General features: G+C 41.4%; 3 protein-coding genes across 3 annotated transcripts in view; 1 reads left to right on the top strand and 2 right to left on the bottom strand.

Annotated features, from left to right (window-relative positions):
• LOC138953942 (ribosomal protein S6 kinase delta-1-like) overlaps positions 1-7,816 on the bottom strand; it is a 37,223-nt gene extending 29,407 nt beyond the window's left edge. Inside the window, exons 1-4 of the mRNA XM_070325953.1 lie at positions 7,496-7,816; positions 3,396-3,431; positions 1,866-1,983; positions 315-430 (exon numbers count right to left, since the gene is read on the bottom strand). Of these exons, the coding sequence (XP_070182054.1) occupies positions 315-430; positions 1,866-1,983; positions 3,396-3,431; positions 7,496-7,618 (393 nt within the window). The 5' untranslated portion in view covers positions 7,619-7,816. The remainder of the gene's footprint in view (positions 1-314; positions 431-1,865; positions 1,984-3,395; positions 3,432-7,495) is intronic.
• Positions 7,802-14,876, top strand: LOC138953943 (ADP-ribosylation factor-like protein 2). The gene is made up of 5 exons (XM_070325954.1): positions 7,802-7,933; positions 8,370-8,480; positions 9,927-10,089; positions 11,466-11,546; positions 12,082-14,876. The coding sequence occupies exons 1-5, from the start codon at positions 7,869-7,871 to the stop codon at positions 12,214-12,216; spliced, it is 555 nt and encodes a 184-aa protein (XP_070182055.1). The 5' UTR covers positions 7,802-7,868; the 3' UTR covers positions 12,217-14,876.
• A 385-nt stretch (positions 14,877-15,261) lies between these two features.
• On the bottom strand, positions 15,262-21,859 carry LOC138953941 (uncharacterized). Its single transcript, XM_070325952.1, has 8 exons — positions 21,656-21,859; positions 20,445-20,532; positions 19,776-19,965; positions 19,289-19,389; positions 18,823-18,993; positions 17,938-18,069; positions 16,587-16,721; positions 15,262-15,501 (listed from the first exon to the last, which is right to left on the bottom strand). The coding sequence occupies exons 1-8, from the start codon at positions 21,763-21,765 to the stop codon at positions 15,367-15,369; spliced, it is 1,062 nt and encodes a 353-aa protein (XP_070182053.1). The 5' UTR covers positions 21,766-21,859; the 3' UTR covers positions 15,262-15,366.
• Between the last annotated feature and the right edge of the window lie 766 nt (positions 21,860-22,625).

Raw genomic sequence — 22,625 nt, 5'->3', positions numbered from 1 at the left:
TGGTTTGGGCGTACTGACGGGAAAATTTTGTGTTTTAAGCATTTTTAAGAGCACACGGAGGCTCTTTTCTTACACAATTACAAAAGGACTTCGTCGTATTTACGACAAAAGGTGTATCATTCCCAGGCCTGAACATTCTTTTACTTTTCTATCCATACCAGGTACAAATATAAACACTATTTCATAATAAAAATAATCAGTTTTGGCAACCTTTCGTTGTGATTGTGAACATTCTTCACCAACATACATGCAATGTTGGGTTGTACTCATCTATTCTTACATACGTATAAACAAAAGAAAAGAAGACAGCTTACAGAAAGAAATCGTGCCAAAGCCTGGGACTTGTAGAGATGTGGCTGAGTGCCAACAAAATTGAGTAACGCCAGCGCACTCTGTCGTCTTTCTTCTACAACTGCCTCATCAAAACGGCCTGCAAATAACAATTACATTGTGTTATATTTAGGGAACTTACTGTTATTGTTAACCAGACCTGTTTACCCTAAACCCGAGGCAAGAGCACTACTTTCCCAAAAAGTTGAGTGTATTTTTCAAAAAGTTGGTGTATTTTGCAAGCAAAGCCATATGGGCTAGAAAAAATGTACGCGTGGGTGCAAACATGTTTGTGTAAGAATAGCATGTCTTGTGAACACCTTCAGAATTTAACTCCTTCCAATACAACAGGAATAAAACAATTTTATTTACCTGTCAGTTTATAGCATTATAACCAGTGTCTTCCAAACAGATGAAAAGATGAATTTCGTGAAATAACATCTGAGGTTGACAGTGCCAGTGGCAAGTTCATTTTTACAATCATCTCAGAAAACATTGCTTCAGCACGGACTACAGCCTTTTCTTCTGGCAGGATTTGCTTTGCGGGAATGAACTTCATAATTCCTTGGCAGCTTTCAACGGATTTCTTTGCAGCAACCTTGTCCAGGTGAGTTTTGGAATTGCAGTGTCGTTCGATGTCATATTTCCCAGCATGGGCAACGGAGAAATCTGATTTACAATACTTGCAGTGTGCATGACTTTTTCCCATGGTAGACTCCACAATTCCTGGCTCTTTCTTATATTTCTCCAAGAAAATCTGCTGCTTCTGCTGTTTAGACATGGTACAGCCATCCGAAACTGACACATTTTACCGCTTCATTTTGCCACGATTGTCCAGACGATCGCACGTGCCAACAACTGAACAAGGTTTCCACAGCTGAAGACTCGCTGTCATGGTTATCTCCCTTCGACCGAAATCGGTATCAGTTGTACCATCCCCTAATCAGCACACCAACACCCGAAAACGTATTCTAGACTTTTTCTTATGAGTATTTTGTGCGTGTGTCGCGTATTTGCGTACCGATAATAATTTGGCGTACAAAATACGCCCAAATCGTACTGGTAAGCAGGTCTGGTTAACACTCACAGAGCCATGCTGCTTGACATTTTTTATACAATTAACTGCCAAGCAGCAATTTCAATGTGAATTCTCTCCAGCAACATACTTTTAAACAAGCATGCAAAAACTGCACTTCTTTGAACTCATAACTCATAACTCATAACCCATAACATTTTATTGATCCAACAAAGGAAATTAAATTGGAAGATGTACTGCTTCGCAACAATTCATTCAAGTTTCAAAGCAGATCTGTTGCCAAAAGAGAATCACTTTCATTCATTTCTGTCACTGCTTTTTTCTTACATGAACTAATATAAACTGACAAAACCACTGGCTTTGAACTGAAAAAGTAAGTCAACACACTACAGACAAACGATTGAACGACTTCATCAAATTACACAAATCTCTCTTATCATCAGAGACTTTGTGGTTAAAAATGTTACTGTAATACATTTAATACACAAACATATCTCACCAAAAACTTTTGGCTTGGCAAACACAGGAAATGGATCTCTTCTGTGCAGAGCTTTGTGAAGTGTGAGCATTGTTTTGTACAGGTTCTTGAAGTCATTGTAACGCTTCCACGTTACCACCTGTAAATTGTATACAGACACACACGTATAAAAATCAAGATGCTTTTAAAGCTCTAATTCTAAATCAAGTGGTCATAATTTCATAAATTCTGGACACAACTGCATTACAAATTGCAGTTGCATACAAATTGCATAAAAAAATTTTTTTTTAAAATCCCTGCGCTTAGAACTGTACCCACGGAATACGCGCGATATAAGCCTCATATTGATTGATTGATTGATTGACTGAATGAGTGAATCTCCAGTGATTTGCATACACACTATCACAGGGTTGTTTATACACTAAACTATCATACTATGGGTTAACCGTTCATCAAACAACTGCAAGTTCAAAGTTATATTACTAAAGGGAGTAAAGGCAAAAGCAGCCCAAGCTAAAGTCCAACTTCAGAGCTATAAGCTGTTGGATGTATATTTGTGCCAGTCAGTTCTTTCAAATTATTACAGACCAGTATGTACCTCCAACCTGTCTAAAAACACATGTTAGGCCTAAAAAGAAAATAGGTGTGGTTACGGTAACCCGACCTACCCTATTTTTAGGGGCCGACCCTATAACTTTTTATTACATTTGTATAAAAAAAAAAATTAAAACAAGAAAACGAGTGCAGAAAACGCAATGAAAGCGAAAGCGCTCGAGTCGTCATGCAGACGACAGACGATGCAAGGGAAATAACTCCTTCTACTAAAAAGGCCCAACAGACGCTTGCGATGACAAAAATGGCGGCATCTTCTTCGGTTGCGAGTGCTACACGCTTGGTTGCTCTGCTATAATAGAAGGAAAAAAGTTTTTAAAAAAAAGTGATTGCCTACCTTCCTACCCTATTTTTTTTGGCTATGTTACCTTAACCATACCTATTTTTTTGTTTGGCCTTATGCTTCAAGGGATCACCTTAATTAACATCCACAAAAAATCCTGCCGGCGAGCTCAAATTCCCGGTCCATCTGCCTACCAGCGACCTCAAAATGTATCAGTCACAGAACTGTTTCTCTACTGACCGAATAGCAGCTAGCATCTGCTGAAGGGACATTAAAACCCAAAAACCAACCAACTCTACTGACCCCTCAACCACCTCCACCACTCCCCTCCTCTTCAAGAAAAAAATGGCCTTAATTAAGTATTGTCAGTGTCACGCATTCATCAGTACCCCTCCACCCTCACACTTGTTGTCAGTAGCAGCTGACAGTTACATCAGCTCTCTATAGCTCAATCAGTGTATGTCATTGTAACTATACCCTTCTTGTCAGTAGCAGCTGACAGTTACATCAGCTCTCTATAGCTCAATCAGTGTATGTCATTGTAACTATAAGGATGCATTTGGGTGTTTATTATTTATTTTATCATTCTTCATAGCCGAATACAAACATTACACACAATAACAACCTGCACCTGAGAGAAAAGCTATGATACTTACCACTGTCAAACTCTCCGGGCGATCAATAGCAAAAAACTGAAACAAAAACAATGCACAATGCATTACATGATTTACACAGTACACTCTGACTGAAGAAAAGCTCATTAAACGTGAAGCTTTCATATAAAATATTGTCACCGCTACAGCAATATTGAGGTCTCTCGTAGTCGTATGCGTACTTGCATCGATTCTTGAGTGTCAGACGGAGGGCTGTCAGACAAATACACATACCATTGCCAAAGCTGTGCAGACAAAAGAGATAGTTGCCAGGTGAGCAAAAAAACCCACATAAACAATGTTTATGGACCGAATATCTGATACTGTGACAGCCATTCATAAAATCTGCAGCTTCATAATTCTACTTCTGGAATGTGCAGTTCACTCTTTCGAGTCTTTGCCCTTGGAGCAGATGAGGGTGACCCAGTATTCAGGGTGTGGGTAGGGATACCAATTGAATAGACGAATTCTGTCGGGTTGTACATATGACTTGTGGAACTCTGGGAGAGTGACCTTTTCTTGCAAAACTTCTCTTACAAACAAAGGAGGGACTAATCACAAGCGAGGGGTCGGTCACTAATCACAAGCGAGGGGTCGGTCGCTAATCACAAGCGAGGGGTCGGTCGGAAACACATGGTCCGGTCCACGTGTTTCCGACACTCCCCTTGCTAGTGATTGGTCCCTCCTTTGTTTGTCGAAGGTTTTGGAAGAAAAGGTCACTCTTCCACAACACCTATAAACCCGAAGGAGTTATTTCCAAAAATCATCTATTACCTATACCATTACCATGTGTGCAGATATTGACCTTTCTTTTTCAAGAAACTTAAGGTGGCATCCTCAGTTCACCCCTGTTCCCTATATATACGGCTGTCCTATTTTTTCATATAATTCTATTGTGATACGCTAAAGAAATTATCACACTTAAGCTTACATACTGACTTAGCTTACTTCTTCTATACGACTTGTGTCTGTTTGTCTGTGTGTGTGTGTGTGTTGTGTGTGTGTGTGTGTGTGTGTGTGTTCGCGATGCACGGCCAAAGTTCTCGATGGATCTGCTTCAAATTTGGTGGGCATATTCAGGTAGACCCCGGACACAACCTGGTCGATGAGAATTTTTAACACGTGCTCTCAGCGCGCAGCGCTGAACCGATTTTGGTTTTTCTGTTCATCTTCCCAGATCCATTCCCAGTAACTCTTCCTTATCTTCTCCAGTGTTTTGCGTTTATCTCCCTTCCTTCGTGTGGCGTCAATCCATATTCCCGTTACTATTTTTAGAAGGTCACTGTCCACAACGCTTTCATCCCGGCGAAGCCGGATATTCCCGTTACTATTTTTAGAAGGTCACTGTCCACAACGCTTTCATCCCGGCAAAGCCGGGTATTCCTCTACTTCGCCGGGTACCCGGCAAAGCCTGGTATTTGGCTCTACTTCTTCCCGGCGAAGCGGGTAATCATCTAGTAATTTCATAGGCTGTGGCTATATCCACGGGTCCGTGTCTCTAGACCCAATGCAATATCCACGTCATTGACGTCATCATACTGAAGGGACGCTACGCTCGCCTTATATTTTCCTGCTTTCGGTTGAGCACTTCACTGACATGACCGACGTCAGCTGTCAAATTTTAAAAGTCAAAATTTGGACTCCATGAGTGGAATACAGGGTCCAAAGTAAAATGTAAACAAAGCCGGTTGCCGTCCTACCGTTAATTGTGACCGGTGAAAATTGCAGTCCCCTTTCGTGAGCTTTTTTGTTGCAGTCTCAGTTCTATCAACGAAATGCTTTGGAGAAAAGAAGAGTAGAGCAAAATAAAAGAAAGGAACGTTTGGAGGGGGAAAAAATAAGTCAACAAATTTATTTTAAAAGACTAGGTCCAGGCTCGAACCGGGGGCCTCATGGACTTATTGGCAGGTTTCATGGTATTAGGCCATTTTGATAGTCTCAGATTTGCTTAGTCTTTTAAATCCATATCTGTGAGAATCTGCTGTATTTGTTGTATTAACATGCAAACTAGTTGTTGTTTAAATACTTTTTTGAAAATAAAAGTTGAAATTTTTGATAATGTGTTTATTTATGTGCGTGTGAATGGTGGCGATCGTCAAAATACGGACGGACGAATTTACTTTTGCCACAGCATCACTAAACAAAGAACTAAATTCCAACACACACATGCACAAGTATCAATGCTGTGGTGGTTGAGAGTGCCAGAACACATTGAAATGATTGTTTTTCAACAACAATCGATATCCATAACACAAATTCTAACTTATACTAGCTCCGCAAAAAAAATGTATGGGGATTCGGATCTGTCCGTCCGCATAGCGATATCAAGAGCATCGAAACTAATTGTGATTTCACAGGACAAAAACACAAGTTTACCTAATTTTGTATACTGTAAATACAAGTTTGTGCACCCTTGAAGTGAGTTATAATGTTGCCGAGGTCAATTTGCCCTTGATCGACGCACGGTGACCCGAGTTTCAAAGTTGCGATCCAGTCCGTCTAAACAATGTAACGATCGCCACATTTTTCTTTTCATTCAAAAACTAACCGTTTGGGGAGGAAGTGACCTCACGTTGTTTTACGTTGACGCTCGCGCTCGACAGAAAAAGACCGCAACAGTTTTTCAGTTAAAAAAATCGCAAAGTAATTACATTTTCTGAGGTTTTCTAGTGTCCGTCTAGTAACAATCGCCACTCTAGCGATCGCCACTGAGTGTTGAAGTCACATTTAACTCCATTTTCGACTGTTTTAAGAAACTATTTTGACGCTCAATCGTCACGTTTCAGTGTCGAAACACGTACTGTGCATTTGCAATCAGCCGGTGTGTCCAAACTGAAATGCGAGTGATGCCTCGATTTGTGGCGATCGCTCACGTGGTTGACGGACAGAAATACCTTCTTAGGGGGTAGGGGAACAGTTACTCCTCCATACAATAATGGTGTTTACAAATGATTGCAAACTTGTCTCTTTATAAACTGTTCAGACATGTCTTCTCTTCAATAATTTTCAGTTTTGCTCGGTTTGTTAATCAGGAGCACCCTGCAGTAAATGTTTCATCTGTGACAATGCTCGAAATGTTGACGTAATTCCAATGCCCATATTCTTCTCTTGTTACCTCATCTAGCCAAAACCATTGAAGATAGAAAGACATTTATTGAACAAACTAGATGCACAACACCAGTCTTAACACGTTTTGGTCTTACATGTATATGAAAATATTGATGGCCATGGAATGGTTTGAAAAAAAAGACGGTTTTTTCCTTCAAAACGGTCTAGGTCTGCCGGAAGTCGTATCTTTTCAAACCATTCATTTGAGAATCAATATTTTGATATACATACAAGAACAAAACTTGTTAAGAATGATGTGGGGCATATTTTTTGTTCAATAAATGTCTTTCTATCTTCAACGGTTTTGGCTATATGAGCTATATGCATGCATAGGATGACCGTATTGCTTTTTTTGCGTTTTCAGGGTATGCCGCTTTGCGCCTGGTTTTTAGATATAAATAAGGACCAGGACTATAAAAAAAAATACTGTTTTTAGTTGTAACAAACTCACTTTGTTGGAAAAACATGTCCTTTGAATTGTGTGCCAACATTTATTTTGTAGAATTTGAGTGTGTAAATAGTAAATTGCTGAACACAATACTGTGAAACCTGCCTATTGGCAATTAACTACCGTCTGAGTTACGGAGATAACATGCCCGGGAGGGAAAAATAGGAATCTATATTTTGTGTGATATTCCTGATGACTGCTATCGATCTCGACGAACGTTTCGAAAGTTGCACATGAGTGTACTCCTGAAAGGCTTTCAGTTTAGTTTGCAGGTTGTCAAAAGACTTGATTGTTTCGTGGTAAAAACAAAATGGCGCTTAATAAGAGTGCCAACGGCGAGGCTTCCCGTGCGACAATGGCGACAGTGACGTGGATATAGCCTGGGGACTAGAGACACGGACCCGTGGATATAGCCACAACCAATTTCATATAATATTATGCGTGATTGGTAGGCTACTCGAAGACGCCTCCTTTTCAATATTATATACTGCACAAATACATTTCCTTTAAGCCTACTTTTCCGATGTGATTCCACACAGCAACTCACCCTGCAAGTGACTTTGTAGATGGTAAAACCTTGTTGGTGTAGGCGTGGTTCCGCGACATCAAAGTTAAAGATTTTGTCGTGCAGTGACAGCTTTGAGTCGCTAGATCCGCTTGCAGTCGACATGATTTTGACCAGCAAAATCCCTAATTAACAAGCAATCAAACACATGAATCCTTCATCAATGGCACACATATCAATAAACGGTACCAAAAAAACAAAAAATGCGTCCTTCAACGCTCACAGCTGCATCTCACTGGCCGCAAATTAGATTTTGTCAACCTGTCAAAAAGTCATCGAGATTGACACCCGCCATGTTGTGGAAGGATTTGTCTCTCCTTTGAACAAGAGTTCCACTTCCGTAAATTGTGCAGTGATGGGGTTGCTAACGATTCTGAAGAAAATGAAGCAGAAAGAGAAGGAAGTCCGACTCCTCATGCTGTATCCTTATTTTCACACGTGTAGACTATTAGATCTGCGAATTTTACTGTCGTTGTCAATTGTGATTTGTTTACACAGACTGAGATTGACAACGTTTTTTCTCTTGTATGTCAGAAAACTAATAATATGAGTCATGATATTATGTGCGATGTTGCACTGTATTGTGTACAGCATCACCAACCAGAGTTTACAAACAGTGTTACTGTAACTAAGGGACTTGGAAAATATGCTAGTTTAAAACAAAGTTAGCTTACAGTTCTAGGATTTTTGACAAGAATTTTGAGAAGAAGGTTCCTTTCCAGTCATACAGTTTCCAAAATATGTAAATTTAACTATATCATTATATGTTTCCAAATATTTATACACACAGCCTATATCTATGGGAAAAAGAAGAAGGGGTTATTTTTTCTCTTTGTAATTTCCTTCACCACTTCAGTGGGTTAGACAATGCAGGCAAGACAACAATTCTGAAGAAATTCAACGGTGAAGACATTGACATGATATCTCCTACGCTTGGCTTCAATATCAAGACACTTGAACACAGAGGGTAATGTTCCCGAGTACATTACACAAATAAATGTACAACCTGTATATATATAGAGGTTACAACACGAGTGTTTTTTTTTATATATACTCATTATATGGCTTGTATAAATTTCAGTCAAGACCCAGCAGATGAATATCAAGGGACTCGCGAGCCTCTGGCGAGTGAGTCCCTTTGATATTCCCGCTGGGTCTTGACTGAAATACAAGCCATATAAAAAATCACGAGTGTTGTAACCTGTATATCCCATGAAGATCTAAAACAAAGACAAAGTGTGACGGAAACATCAAGCTTTGGTTGTCTGTTCAGATGAGGCACCTCTGCACATACCTTATTCTAAAGGCACGTCTGTTGATCTATGTCAAGTTAGTGCATAATGGTGGCTTGGTTGTCTCCGTCAGTTGAAAGCCTCTTACACGGATTTGACTGAATACCTAGTGGTTACACACGCATCTCCTGAGATCTTGGACACCTTCATCGTCTATAGGGCCTACTGCACCGCATAAGAGCTAGAAATACTCGGAAAATGCATTAAACAGCTTGTTCAGAGAACACTCGTAGTCGATGATGTACCGATAAGGGCGTGTGTACCGGGCACGCTGTAACTTCACATGAGCATAGTCTGAACATAGCAGTGCTGGTCGGACGGACTGGGCTTTTAACGATTGCTAGTTTGACTTTTGTTTTAGTTGAGAGCACGAGCACACACACTCAAACACATACGGCTTGTCATGTTGATCACAAGAGAGAAATAGAACAGCGAATAGAAGAAAACATAACAGATTACGTCCCCTTAATATGACGCGATGGACGACAGACGTCATGAAATCTATGACGCTACGATGATAGTCTCGGCAAGTCGAGACTAAAACTCAGCTATAACACTGAACGACTCTCGCGCAAGTTCTCAAAAGCGTGGTTACTCCTTGCACATCCGGTCTATAGGTACATGTGCATTTTGGAATGTCAAGGACGACAGAAAGTAGAGCCAGCTATGATGTATTTCGTGCACCCTTATTTATCCTCTATTTTATGTGTTATAAGAGTGCAATAGTTACATCATAGATGTAACAAGAGAACAATAGAAATACAAGAAATATACCTAGAGTACATTTACAGAGACAAAGAAGGGAGGTCATGGGATATATGTGTTATTTTCAGTTCTCACAAAAATCATGAAAATTCATAGGGTTTTTTTTAACCAAGATATAGTTAAAGAAAGGATGGAACCTTTTCTGGGGTACATGTTTGGAAAACACCAAAGGCATTAAAATTTTGCTGATGAAAACCAGAAATGAAAATTATGCTTTGTGGATGTGCAGCTGGAAATGATGATTTGAAAATAACTGTGAGATCAGTTAGGCCATGGTTGAATGCATTATGATTAATTAGGTGACAAAATTTGCTTTGAGGTTCAGTTGCTTTCACTTACCCCCTGTCTTGTTGTAGATTCAAACTTAATGTGTGGGACGTGGGCGGCCAGAAGTCTTTACGGTCATACTGGAGGAACTACTTTGAGAGCACAGATGGCCTGGTCTGGGTGGTGGACAGTGCTGACCGCATGCGACTGGCCGACTGCAAGCGAGAACTTCACAGTCTTCTGGTGGAGGAGGTGAGCAGGAAATGATTTGTCTTTTATTTTCCCTTTTCTGTGTGTTTGTGTGTGTGTGTGTGTGTGTGTGTGTGTGTGTGTGTGTGTGTGTGTGTGTGTGCATGTGTGTCCGTTGGTCAACCTATCATTTGATGTGAGGGCAGTCTGTCTGGCTAGTTATGACTGGACATTGCTTAATGTTAAAGTGCACTAATAGACGAATTCCAAAAATAACTCTGTATGTTTGTATGTGTCATGGGAAAGTGACCTTTTCTGGCAAAACCTCTGCCAAACATTGGAAGGACAAATCACTAGCGAGGGGAGTGTTGGAAACACATGCTCCCATCCACATGTTTCCAACACACCCCTCGCTAGTGATTGGCCCCTCCAATTTTTGGCAGAAGTTTTTCAAGATAAGCTCACTCTTCCACAGCCCAAACCAGACGGAGTTATTGAAAAAAATCGTGTATTTGACAGACATCAATCAATCAATCAATATGAGGCTTATATCGCACGTATTCCGTGGGTACAGTTCTAAGCGCAGGGATTTTTTTCTAATTTTTTTTTTATGCAATTTATATCGCGCACATATTCAAGGCGCAGGGATTTATTTATGCCGTGTGAGATGGAATTTTTTTTACACAATACATCACGCATTCACATCGGCCAGCAGATCGCAGCCGTTTCGGCGCATATCCTACTTTTCACGGCCTATTATTCCAAGTCACACGGGTATTTTGGTGGACATTTTTATCTATGCCTATACAATTTTGCCAGGAAAGACCCTTTTGTCAATCGTGGGATCTTTAACATGCACACCCCAATGTAGTGTACACAGAGGGACCTCGGTTTTTCGTCTCATCCGAAAGACTAGCACTTGAACCCACCACCTAGGTTAGGAAAGGGGGGAGAAAATTGCTAATGCCCTGACCCAGGGTCGAACTCGCAACCTCTTGCTTCCGAGCGCAAGTGCGTTACCACTCGGCCACCCAGTCCACATTGGATAGGCTAGTGAGGCGTGGGTAGTTTAGTTGCTGGTGTTTGACTGGACTGCTTTGCCAAATTCGGGATTGGCTAAGTAGTTGGTGGAAAAGCTGGTCAAGTAATTGATTGATTTCTACTACATAGTACACATTATCCGGATGAGTTGGCCTGTTGGTCCTGAAATCTAAGGTGGGTAATTTGTAAGGTGATGCTTAAAGTCATATCTGGAGAAATAGCAGTGGCAGTAAAATCAGTTGATAAAAAAATGAACTCCTTTGCAAACTTGAACGCTTGATATACATGTACTTGCTTTCGTTGAATGTTTACTCTACGTTCCGGTTGTTAGTTGAAGACTTCGCTTCTCATCTGGAGCATATTGGCTGGATAATACAGTCTTTATTTCCTTGTTTCAGAGGTTAGCAGGAGCCACACTTCTGGTCTTTGCCAACAAACAGGACCTGCCAGGGGCCCTCACTTCAGAGGAAATCCGACAGGTGTGTAACAGTGTCACATTGATGTGTCTGTGTTGCCGTAGTTGTGATGTTTCTTTGTGTTTGTGTTGTGGTGACCTGCCAGTACTTTGTGTTTGTGTTGTGGTGACCTGCCAGTACTTTGAAAAGCTGTGGAATTCACTTTATTTGGAAAACATGCATATGTATAATCTTTTTTATATGCTTGAGAAATAGTGATATAGAATACCAGAGTAGAAGTAATATCTGAGAGAATCAAATGTGTGCATGCAAACTTTCACCAACAAAATGTATGTCTTATCAACTTTCAATACATGCCTGTAGGTTGCAATTCATCTTGGAATAAATATTTTACCCATCTGATTTCCTCATGCTTTGGGTTTACCTCCAGATAGTGTCAGGACAATCAGTGATGCGATGGTTATGTGTACAATAATTCCTGTTTTTTTGTAAGCACTATGACTTGCTGTTGGTAAATGTGGTGCTGTCTCCCCCAATACATGCATATGCTCTGTGTTGTCTGTCTTCATCCAAAATTTCTGCTGTGTGTTTCCTGCAGTCATTAGACCTGGACAGCATTAAGACTCACCACTGGTTGATACAGGACTGCAGTGCTGTGACTGGGGACCACCTGTTGGAGGGCATCGACTGGATCATCGACGACATTGCATCACGTATATTCACCATGGATTAGAGGCTTGCAAAATGAGCTAGCTAATGCGTTTTATTATTTGGTGTCACTGCAATGATGCATTCACTCACTTTCACAGGATGAAAGTTCACATCCGCAAATTTCGGAGTTCTGGATTTCAAACTGGTTTCCATTGTTTTGAAGAAAAGGTTCAGGTGGAGATATGCCAGAATGTTTTGCATTTCCTTGCATAGAGTGGCTCTAAATTGTGTCAAACATCACTAAAGCTGCTTTAATTTCCCAAGGAATTATCTCTCTGTATTGTAACAGGGATACTACCCCTTGACCTCACCGGGGGCCGGCATGGCATCACAGACCCCTGGCATTTCCTCCCCTGATTTTTTTATTTCCCAACTTTTATCCCAGTTGTCCATCTGAAGATGAGTGAAGTGATGTGTCAAGTTCACTTTGTTTCTGATAAGAACAAGGAATCAAAAATCCCATGTTGTGTGTGGTGTTCACTTTTGTGGGAGTACAGTGGTTGCCGGTTAATATGACCACTTTGGGACCGGGATAAAATGGTCATAATAAGCGGCTGGTCATATTAACCGATGTTAGAGAAAACGACTTTAAAACAAGAAGGGCAAAGCCCATACGACTCACATGCTTTACACATTTTTCCTACCAAAATACATGTGACCTTGACCCAAGGTCAAGGTCATGCAACACAAAGCTGTTAATTCAAGACATAGGAAGTACAATGGTGCTTATTGGCTCTTTCTACCATGAGATATGGTCACTTTTAGTGGTTCACTACCTTATTTTGGTCACATTTCATAAGGGTCAAAGTGACCTTGACCTTGATCATATGTGACCAAATGTGTCTCATGATGAAAGCATAACATGTTCCCCACATAATTTTTAAGTTTGAAACAGTTATCTTCCATAGTTCAGGGTCAAGGTCACTTCAAAATATGTATACAATCCAACTTTGAAGAGCTCCTGTGACCTTGACCTTGAAGCAAGGTAAACCAAACTGGTATCAAAAGATGGGGCTTACTTTGCCCTATATATCATATATAGGTGAGGTATTGAATCTCAAAAACTTCAGAGAAAATGTGAAAAATGTGAAAAATAGCTGTTTTTTAGGCAACATTTATGGCCCCTGCGACCTTGACCTTGAAGCAAGGTCAAGATGCTATGTATGTTTTTTGGGGCCTTGTCATCATACACCATCTTGCCAAATTTGGTACTGATAGACTGAATAGTGTCCAAGAAATATCCAACGTTAAAGTTTTCCGGACGGACGGACGGACGGACGGACGGACGACTCGGGTGAGTACATAGACTCACTTTTGCTTCGCATGTGAGTCAAAAATCGCAAAACGAAACATTTTTTTTGTAATTAATAATTGTAAGAAAATGTAACTTGTTGGCAACAAACACAAAATTAAATATGTGTACTGTACATTGTAGCCATTATAGATGACGTCCGTTGAAAAGAAATTGAAATGGAATGAAAAGTAAATGGAAGAAACGGCATATACACGTCCAAATGTTCACTTAGGGGCCTGGAAAAAATCACGGATGTTGGTCTGTGTGTTGGTGCTAGACCAGAGGAGATCCTTCACTTCATTGTCAAAGGCTCCAAACTTCTCCATGTTGTAGCCGCGACTTTGAAGTCCAGACCTCAGTTTCTCCATGAGCGCTCTCATTTCAGAAGCTGGTGGGGTTGGGGGTTCCTCTGCGTCATCACTTTCAGGTTCTGTCTCGGTCTCGGTTTCATCCAATGACGTCCCTGGGCGCAATGATGTCACAATGTTCTGCATTATGGTTTCATTGTTCTCATCTGTGGGTACGACGATAGATGCGCTGTCATCAACCCCCACCCAACGATCAAATTCCTCTTGTGCCATGGTCGAGAGATCACTGAGCACTGATCACTTTAATTTCATTCACGAAAAAGAAAGAAAATATCGCACGCCATTTTTCAAAAAATCGTATGTATTTTTTTCCCCCCGAGTGATTTCAAACTGAAAAAGATGTGAACTTGTTGCCATTTTCTCGAAACAATGTGGCCATATTAAGCGGCGTTGTGGTCATATTAAGCGGCTTTTTCTAATACATAACAAAGAAGGACAATTCCGGACCGGGTAAAATTGGTCATAATACGCGGCTGGTCATATTAACCGGCGACCACTGTACTTCAACTCACGATGTTCAGCAATGTTTAAAAGGAAGAGTGATCTCCTGTGCAGTAAAGTAGGCCAGTCACTGCCATGTTGTCAGATGCTACAAATGAACAAGGGGGAAGGGGTTGCGAGGGAGGGAGGTGTAAAAAGGGAGTGTTGGCATCTTGTGTGTTAAGCATCTTGTGTGTTAACGAGTCAGTGTGAGTTTGTGTGTGTGTGTGTGTGCTCGCGCATAACAGACGTATTGTAAAATGTGCTTTGAAGTGGCATCTTTTGATTTCACATTTTTTATCCACTAATCCCATTCAGTGTTACTGTTAAGTAAAAGTTAAGATTTGTCGGTCAGCCCTGTCAGAATTGGGTTTTGCCCATTGTGAGGGGCGTCTTTCGCAATAAGCACTATTTTGTTCTTTGTTTCACAGTTTGTTGTCAGTGATGCATAAGAACCAATTCCTTACTGTTGTAACAAGATTTCTTGTAATGTGCTGCTTTACGTAATTGAAATAATAAAGCTGTGATTGGGAAAAAAGATTTGTTGCTTGTCGACTGGTATATGTGTGCTAAAGTAAGTTTGCGCAGAGAGAATCAGGCATGGGAATTGTCCACCGAAAGGCACATTTCCGCCGAAATTTGTTTTTGTTCCGCTGAAAAATAAATAGGAGGCAAAAATGATTCTAAAAACTGAATTTAATGGCAAATTTGGAGCTCAGATGACACCAAATTGCACCATTTGGGTTCTTTGGAGAAAACAATTCCGGGGGGGCATGCCCCCGGACCCCCCTTGTAAGGCTGTGAGCTTTGCGCCGTCGACTCTATTTCCTACACATTTTCAGCCTTTTTTTAAACTTTTTTCAATTCCCATGCCTGAGAATACACTATATAAAGACTGCCGAAATTCAAACGACCACAACCCTCATTTTCATCTCTTTTCTTTTTTATTTTAAAACATACATCAGGCATCTTTCTCTCTCTCTCTCTTTCTCTCTCACACACACCAATTCTTTTTTTAACATTGTGGTATTCAGAAGGGGGAGAACTTGAGAGCTGCGATAGTTCTATCCATGCAACCAATGATGACCTCCCTTGTCCCATCTTTGTCCAAGTCTGCTGTCACCATGCAGTTGATCCAATCCTTGGTGGCGTAGCGATGTATCAACTGAAAAGAAAAGTATTAATGTACAGAAGTAGAATCACCTAAAGAAAAGCAATGCAGAAATAATTATAGGAAATGAGTAATGAGTGGCCCAGAAATAACCGCTGATAATGAGACAGGTACACCTGTAATTCACGTGTTTTAGCAGAACTTTTTTGTGGAACTGTTAATCTCTTTCTTTCTTCCTCATACATGCATTAGAGCTAGAGCACACCGACAAAGGCTTTCAGAATGAACAAATAATCGTATCACAGTCTGTCTCGTTAACTGAAGCGCTATAGCAGACTTCAAGCTCCATGAAGAAATTGTACACATGGAAAAACACAATGCTGGCAGACAGTATGGCTCTCATGATATTGATACCAGCCATCAGAATGTGTCCGCTCAGGATTCCCAGCACAATTTTGTTAGCCACCAAACATAGGTGTCACCCTCAAACAAATTGCACATATTCACCCTCCAGTATGGCGCTCCCACCCCCTGCGGGTTAGGGGAAAGAATTTACCCGATGCTCCCCAGCATGTCGTATGAGGCGACTAACGGATTCTGTTTCTCTTTTTACCCTTGTTAAGTGTTTCTTGTATAGAATATAGTCAATTTTTTGTAAAGATTTTAGTCAAGCAGTATGTAAGAAATGTTAAGTCCTTTGTACTGGAAACTTGCATTCTCCCAGTAAGGTAATACATTGTACTACGTTGTAAGCCCCTGGAGCAAATTTTTGATTAGTGCTTTTGTGAACAAGAAACAATTGACAAGTGGCTCTATCCCATCTCCCCCCTTTCCCCGTCGCGATATAACCTTCGTGGTTGAAAACGACTTTAAACACCAAATAAAATAAAAAAATTAAAAAAATTAAAAATGGCGCTCCCCAAATGCTGCACGCTTGCAACCACTTATCAAAATCCTGGTATAGTACAACCCCCCCTTTCAAGACCACCCAAAATTTGAGAAAATCAAGTGACTTCAAAGACAATATGAACAGAAAATATGAAAAAGCAAGATCTTTAAAAGGGATAAATCTTAAATGGAGGAGTCTCAAAAGGGGAGTTCCACTGCACATATCAAACAGACAAAAAGCACACACACACCTTGTCATGCCTGTAGACGTTCAGAGCCTTGACATGTCCAGCACACAGCAGCAGGTCCAGTGGACTGTCCGGCATCTGAAGTGCTGCCAGGTGAGTGATGGGGCTTTCTGAACGCACAATTTCCTCTGCTGATATCTGCATCAGAAAATGCCGTTTGTCACTCAATAGGCTCATGTCTGTTGATGCAATACCAGCCTGAGAGAAAGTGGCGAATCAATATTGTAATTCAATCAAGTTTGCGTTTTAATGAAACAGATCCTGTGATTGGTCAGAACGCCCCAACTCATTAAAAATTACCGGTCATTAATTGTCGATAACCACTCGCTAAAAAATCCATTAACAACCTGCTGGCGAGGCGCATTGATACAGCCTCAACTAGTCTCGGTTAGCTTTGAGGGTCATTTTACAAGTAGGAAATATGAAGGCCAACGAAATACCGAGACCATAAGGTATGCGAAGTGATGACGTCGAATACGTGACGTAAGTTGATGCATGAATTCTTCCGGACTACGTCAGTCAATTCCAAAGATCGCTTTTGTGAGGAAAAACATTTGTTTTAGAGTTTGCTGTCCAGAAACCCATCAAAAAAGAAGGGAAAATGTGTGTGAAAGAAAACAAAACAGGAGCAGAGTGATACGATAGGAATACAGAGACATATTTCTTGGGACTTGACCCTTGCAGGTAGGTGGACTGAAAGTAGTGTGTGAACAGAACAGAACCAATTCTGTCTGTTTACAACCGCATGAAAGCAGGAAAGAGATCGTCGTCAGATTGAATTACAATAACATTAACATGCTTCCATTTGAAACATTTTGGTCTTCATCGTGGATTGACGCCCTCCCAAAGTCTAATTGAAGCCCTCCGTCGCTTCGCTCCGTCGGGCTTCAATTAGCTTTTGTCGGGCGTCAATCCCCGATGAAGACCTCGAAGTTTCAAATGGAAGCATGTTAATGTGTAAGTAGACTCTTACAAGTTTAGTTAACAAGTTATCAGTGTTGCTTTGGCTTTTTGTTGTCCCTTTTTTTTTGTTACCTGATGAAGCTTTTATAAGCGAAAATTCGTATTATTGTGCTGTCCTTGTATCGGCGAGTACAGAATTCTTTAGTTTTTCAACTAAAGTTATATTTGTAACAATTTTTATAACAAACCTGAAACATTTGCTGGTGAAGAACACATGCTTACTTGATGCATCCTAAAGTTAAAAAAAAAAGTGTTTTGTGTTGTGTGTTTTTTTTCTCCAAGTATTGTAAGGCGTTCAGAGTGCAGGATGTGCACCATATAAATATAATTATCATTATTATATACCAATTGGGAATATATTTTCAAAAATACAATCTTGTTACAAACGTACAGCCATATTGTAGAAGATGTAGATGGCGCCAGTGTCCGTGCCGAGTGCCACCTGTTTGTAGTGACCTCCCCCTGCCCCAGGACTGGCCGGCATACTGAGCTGTGATGACGGCACAAACACTCCCTGGGCCATCTGTCAACAGGTGTACAAACAATTAGTTGTCACACAGAGCTTTAGTTGCTGTCCATTTATAGTGTCCCTACATTGCTGGGTGCCTTTCAAGACAGTATTTTTGTGTGAAGTTATTAAAGTTAGGGATTGGAAATGTCCTCTGATCAGATAGGCCTCACATCACAGGTACCACTGTAATATCAAATAATCATAAACAGTGTATGAATACCGCAGTCAGAGCAATCTCATACAATTCTAGCTACACTTTGAGTTGCGTTAGAAGAAACTGGAGGAATTTTTGTCCACACGGAAGTCTTGAAATCCTGTGACAGCTTGCGCCTTTGCTCACATTTATCAGGGGGATGGTTTGCAATGTATCAACAGCTATGATTTCTGATCATGGAAATCCAAAACTTTTATAATTTTTTCTTTGCACATCTGGACCTAATCCTAAACAGGGATAACCAAGCAAATACAATTTGTTCTGCTCTAAGCAATGACGAGCTGCCGTACTCAGACTAGACAATAGACAGATCTAGATGTGGAACTTTTCAGCACATGTACAGGAACAACATCAAATCTAGTTTTTACATCACGCGTTTGCCAAGATCTGCAGTGTTGGTAGGAGCAAAACAACGTATGATTTGGAACATTGGAGAGAAAAAGTGAGTCACAGGTGACGCAATATCTACATGGACGCGTACAGGTCATTGCTACACGTTCACTCATCTAGAACACTGTATTCTCTGAATACAGACAACTGCTAGCACTTACAGCAGTGACTTGTGCAGGTGTTTTGAACGAGGCGACAATCTGGCCCTGCAGGATGAGATGAAGCTGACAGGTGTCGTCTGCCGCCAACAGGTATTGCACGTTGTGGCCGTGACAATCAGGTAATTCCACGCTCAGCAAACATTTCACTGCCACAAAACATCTTCTGGACACCTAAGTAACAAGAACAAAAGCAAGTGATAACACTGATAAATAATTAAAATAAACATTACATGAAACTGCAGTCAGTACCCTGATGCTAATTGTCAAACAACAGGAAATAAGGCAGTGTTTGTTCTTAGAAATAAATCTCTGGCAAAACCCAGTTTCTAACCCACTCCGATCTAACAAGATAACCCAAGACGGACCAAGAGAGAAAAACAAGGAGCTGCGGACTAACTTGTTTCAAAGCTTCTGATTGAACAATGGACCCGCCCCAGTAGAAATGGAAAATTACTACTGCTAGTACCTTGATGTGGTCATTCAGGTTGATTGTCCACAGCTGACTGGAAGACTGACACGCTGTGATCAACCCTGTCTCTGTGCTGCTGACAATTTCTAGGTAACCACCTGGAACCAGAACGCATCATCATTGCAATCATAAATGCTATCTTTTGTGCAAGAGACACTAAAAGACACCCAAACACAGTATGCATTATCATCCTTTTTGAGAAGGTTATCAAATAACAGGAGTGACAAACTTGATGACCTTCCAAGGTGGTTTAGGACTGGGAGGAACTGGAAGGCAGTCCCAATGACAAGTTGAGAAAAGTTGCTAGCACCACATGCGGTGAAGAAGGTCACATCAAAGCATGTACAGTTATGAGTTAAGCGGTACAACACTTTCAGAAGAAACATTTAATACTGCTAATATTATACATGTATTAGGTAACAGTAGGAAGTGCACATTGTTTTTTTATGCCAGACACATACACATACATACATAAACTACTTACGCCCATCTTCCTGCACCTGCAGGCAAGTGATCGCATGAGACGCCAGACTTTGTCTGCACAGAATCTGCTGACCGCATACCACTGTCAGTGTCCCTTGGGCGTCTGCAGCCAGGATGTCAACCTGACCCAGTCGTGTGACGTTGTGAGTGGCCAGGCACTGAATCGGCCCACCTTTTGTCTCTACCATGGCCTGCAACAGTCTGATGTTGTTATTCTTGAACAAGTGTGTCCAGTACCAACAACACAAATTATCACAATGCACATCAAAATCCTTCTACAAATAAACATGTTCCTATGTGTGTCCATGTTTTTCGCAATTTCAGCTGGTATTCTCTCCCTGAGTCCCTTTCTTGTTTTCTACCTAGCACACACACATGCATGCTCACAAGTCACATGTGTGGGCTCACAGTCACACACACATATGCATGCTCACAAGTCACATGTGTGGGCTCACACACACAAACACATACACACACAAACACAGAGTAGCTCCTTTTCTTTGAAATGTACTGGATGAAATTGAAAGCAAGTGTCGGTTGCAAATTAGCTCTCTCTGTCTCTCGTCTCTCTCTTAAAACAAAAATAAAACAACAGACGTCAATATTTTACACTTTAATACATCTATCATCTAGCGAACGAGAAGAAGTAGAAGATCTAGTCTCCTCTTACCTTAGGTTCTGCGGAAGGCTGCCCTTCCATTTCGTACACCCTGATGATTCCATCTTCTCCCCCAAGGATGAGGCCCAGAGTTGGGGGACTGTTTATATAAAAAGCAGTATCGTGAATTAGCCCAACTGGAAGTCATTCCACAAATGACTCAGTAATTTATAATAGATAATCTGCCAAATATTCATCCTCAAACTTATGAAACAACAGAATTCATGCAATGTGAATGACAACTACTTGTTGAGCTCAGCCAAGAGAGAGACAGAGACTGAGAGAGAGGGACAGAGAGAGGGACAGAGAGAGAGACAGACTCACAGAGGATGATAATGATAATGATGGACATTTATTTTAACACTAACAGGATAGGGATTAACAGCCACCCCTTTTCTTACAACCTTTTCTTAAATCTGTATCTGTATCTGTGATAATACGTTGAATAACCACTTCTGGCATTTGATCAATGGAAGGGAGGACTCAGTCGGAGGAGCGCATGTAAATAAGTCCTAGACTGGGTGGAGCTGAGATTTAAAGATCTCCACAGATCCTGCCAGAACTTGATCGTCCTGTAGATGGTTCCAGTCTATGATCGTCCTGGGAAAATAAGAGTTCCTGTGAATGTCTGTTTATCCAGGAACACAATCTTTGAAACGCCTTGCCGTCACTTTGCGTTTGTTTCTCGTGGGTTTGAGGTAAGTATGAGATGGTATGGCCGGCACCAGCCCCTCCACCACCTTAAACAGGAAGGTCAGGCGCAGGTCCTTTCTGCGCTGTTGAAGTGACTGCAGGTCTAGGTCCCTGGGCATGTCAGTGACGCACCCAGGAGTTTTCGATCTGTAGTCGCGCCTGATGAAGCGGGTAGCCTTCCTCTGGATCCTCTCAAGTTTGTCAATGTCCGACTGCAGGAAGGGGTCCCAAATAATGGCCCCATATTCCAGTGTAGACCTGACAAGGGAGATGTAGGCGGATTTCCGTGTTGTTGTTGGGCAGTGATAGAGGTTCCGCCTAATAAAGCCAAAGGTGGAGCTGGCTTTTTTTTGCAGATGTTGTCTATGTGGGTTCCCCACATCTTATATATATTGATAATAAATGATACACAAGCAGAACAGAAGAGACAGATCAACAGACAGAGACAGACAACGAAAAGTAAATTTTATACCACAGTCTACAGTCAGTAAAGAGAGAGACAGTAATACAAAGCCAAAGGACAGAAATACCTGAGCACTCTGTCGACACAAAACACATTAAAGGTTTCGCTTGCACGAAATTGCCACAAGACATCACAGTGCAATGCGTCTGCATTATCCGAGGTTTTCTTGAGCTTCATGGCAGCGTTATGAGAGTGAAGAGATCAACAACCATCAAGTTCAGACGAATTTGCCGCCATCTTGAAATACAGGATTCTACTAGAGTAACTTCCCCTGTGATACTTTGGATCGTCGATGACGCAGCGTGAAGTACAGCACAGAAATCTTGAACAGTGAGTCTTCTATTTGGTTATGGAGGCCAACCTCTCAAAGCTAAATTCGTTCTGAAAGCGGTAAAATAAATGAACATGTTTTTCGTTTACAAAAAGATAGTTATATGGCGTGACTTTTACCAGCTCGGAAATCTAAGTGGTGTGTGTGGCCTGTGTGCCGCCGGCCGGGTACGGTGTGCATGTCACTGAGCCGGCAAGTTATTGTCACCTCTGACCTCAAGTCAGTGTCACCGCTTGCCGCGTGTGTTCGTGCGTGTGTCTGCGGGTTTGCGTGCGCGCGTGTGTGTGTGTGTGTGTGTTAGTGTGTGTGTGTCAGCCGCTTGTCAGTGTGTGTGTGTGTCAGCGGCCTGGTGTGTCCCTGACTGAGTCTCGGCGGCCTGTCGGTGTCAGTGTGTGTCCGCAGTGTGTATGTATGCAATGTGTGTGCCAGTGCCACTGTGTGTGCCAGTGTGTGTGTGTGTGTGTGTGTCTCACGGTCTGTCTGTCTGTTTATAACACCTGTGTCAGTTATAAGGAAATATGTTTTATTTCGATTCCTGCCTCATCACGGTTAGCAATAGAACACCGTGGCACTCAGACCGTGACACACACACACACACACACGCACACACTGAGACACACACCGCATACACGCACACGCACGCACGCACACACACACACGCACACACACACTGACTCACACACACACTGACTCACACACACACACA

The sequence above is a fragment of the Littorina saxatilis genome, linkage group LG17 (assembly GCF_037325665.1).
Source record: "Littorina saxatilis isolate snail1 linkage group LG17, US_GU_Lsax_2.0, whole genome shotgun sequence".
NCBI classification, from domain to species: Eukaryota; Metazoa; Mollusca; class Gastropoda; order Littorinimorpha; family Littorinidae; genus Littorina; species Littorina saxatilis.
Note: the sequence above shows the minus strand (reverse complement) of the source record. Positions and strands in the feature narration are given on the sequence as shown.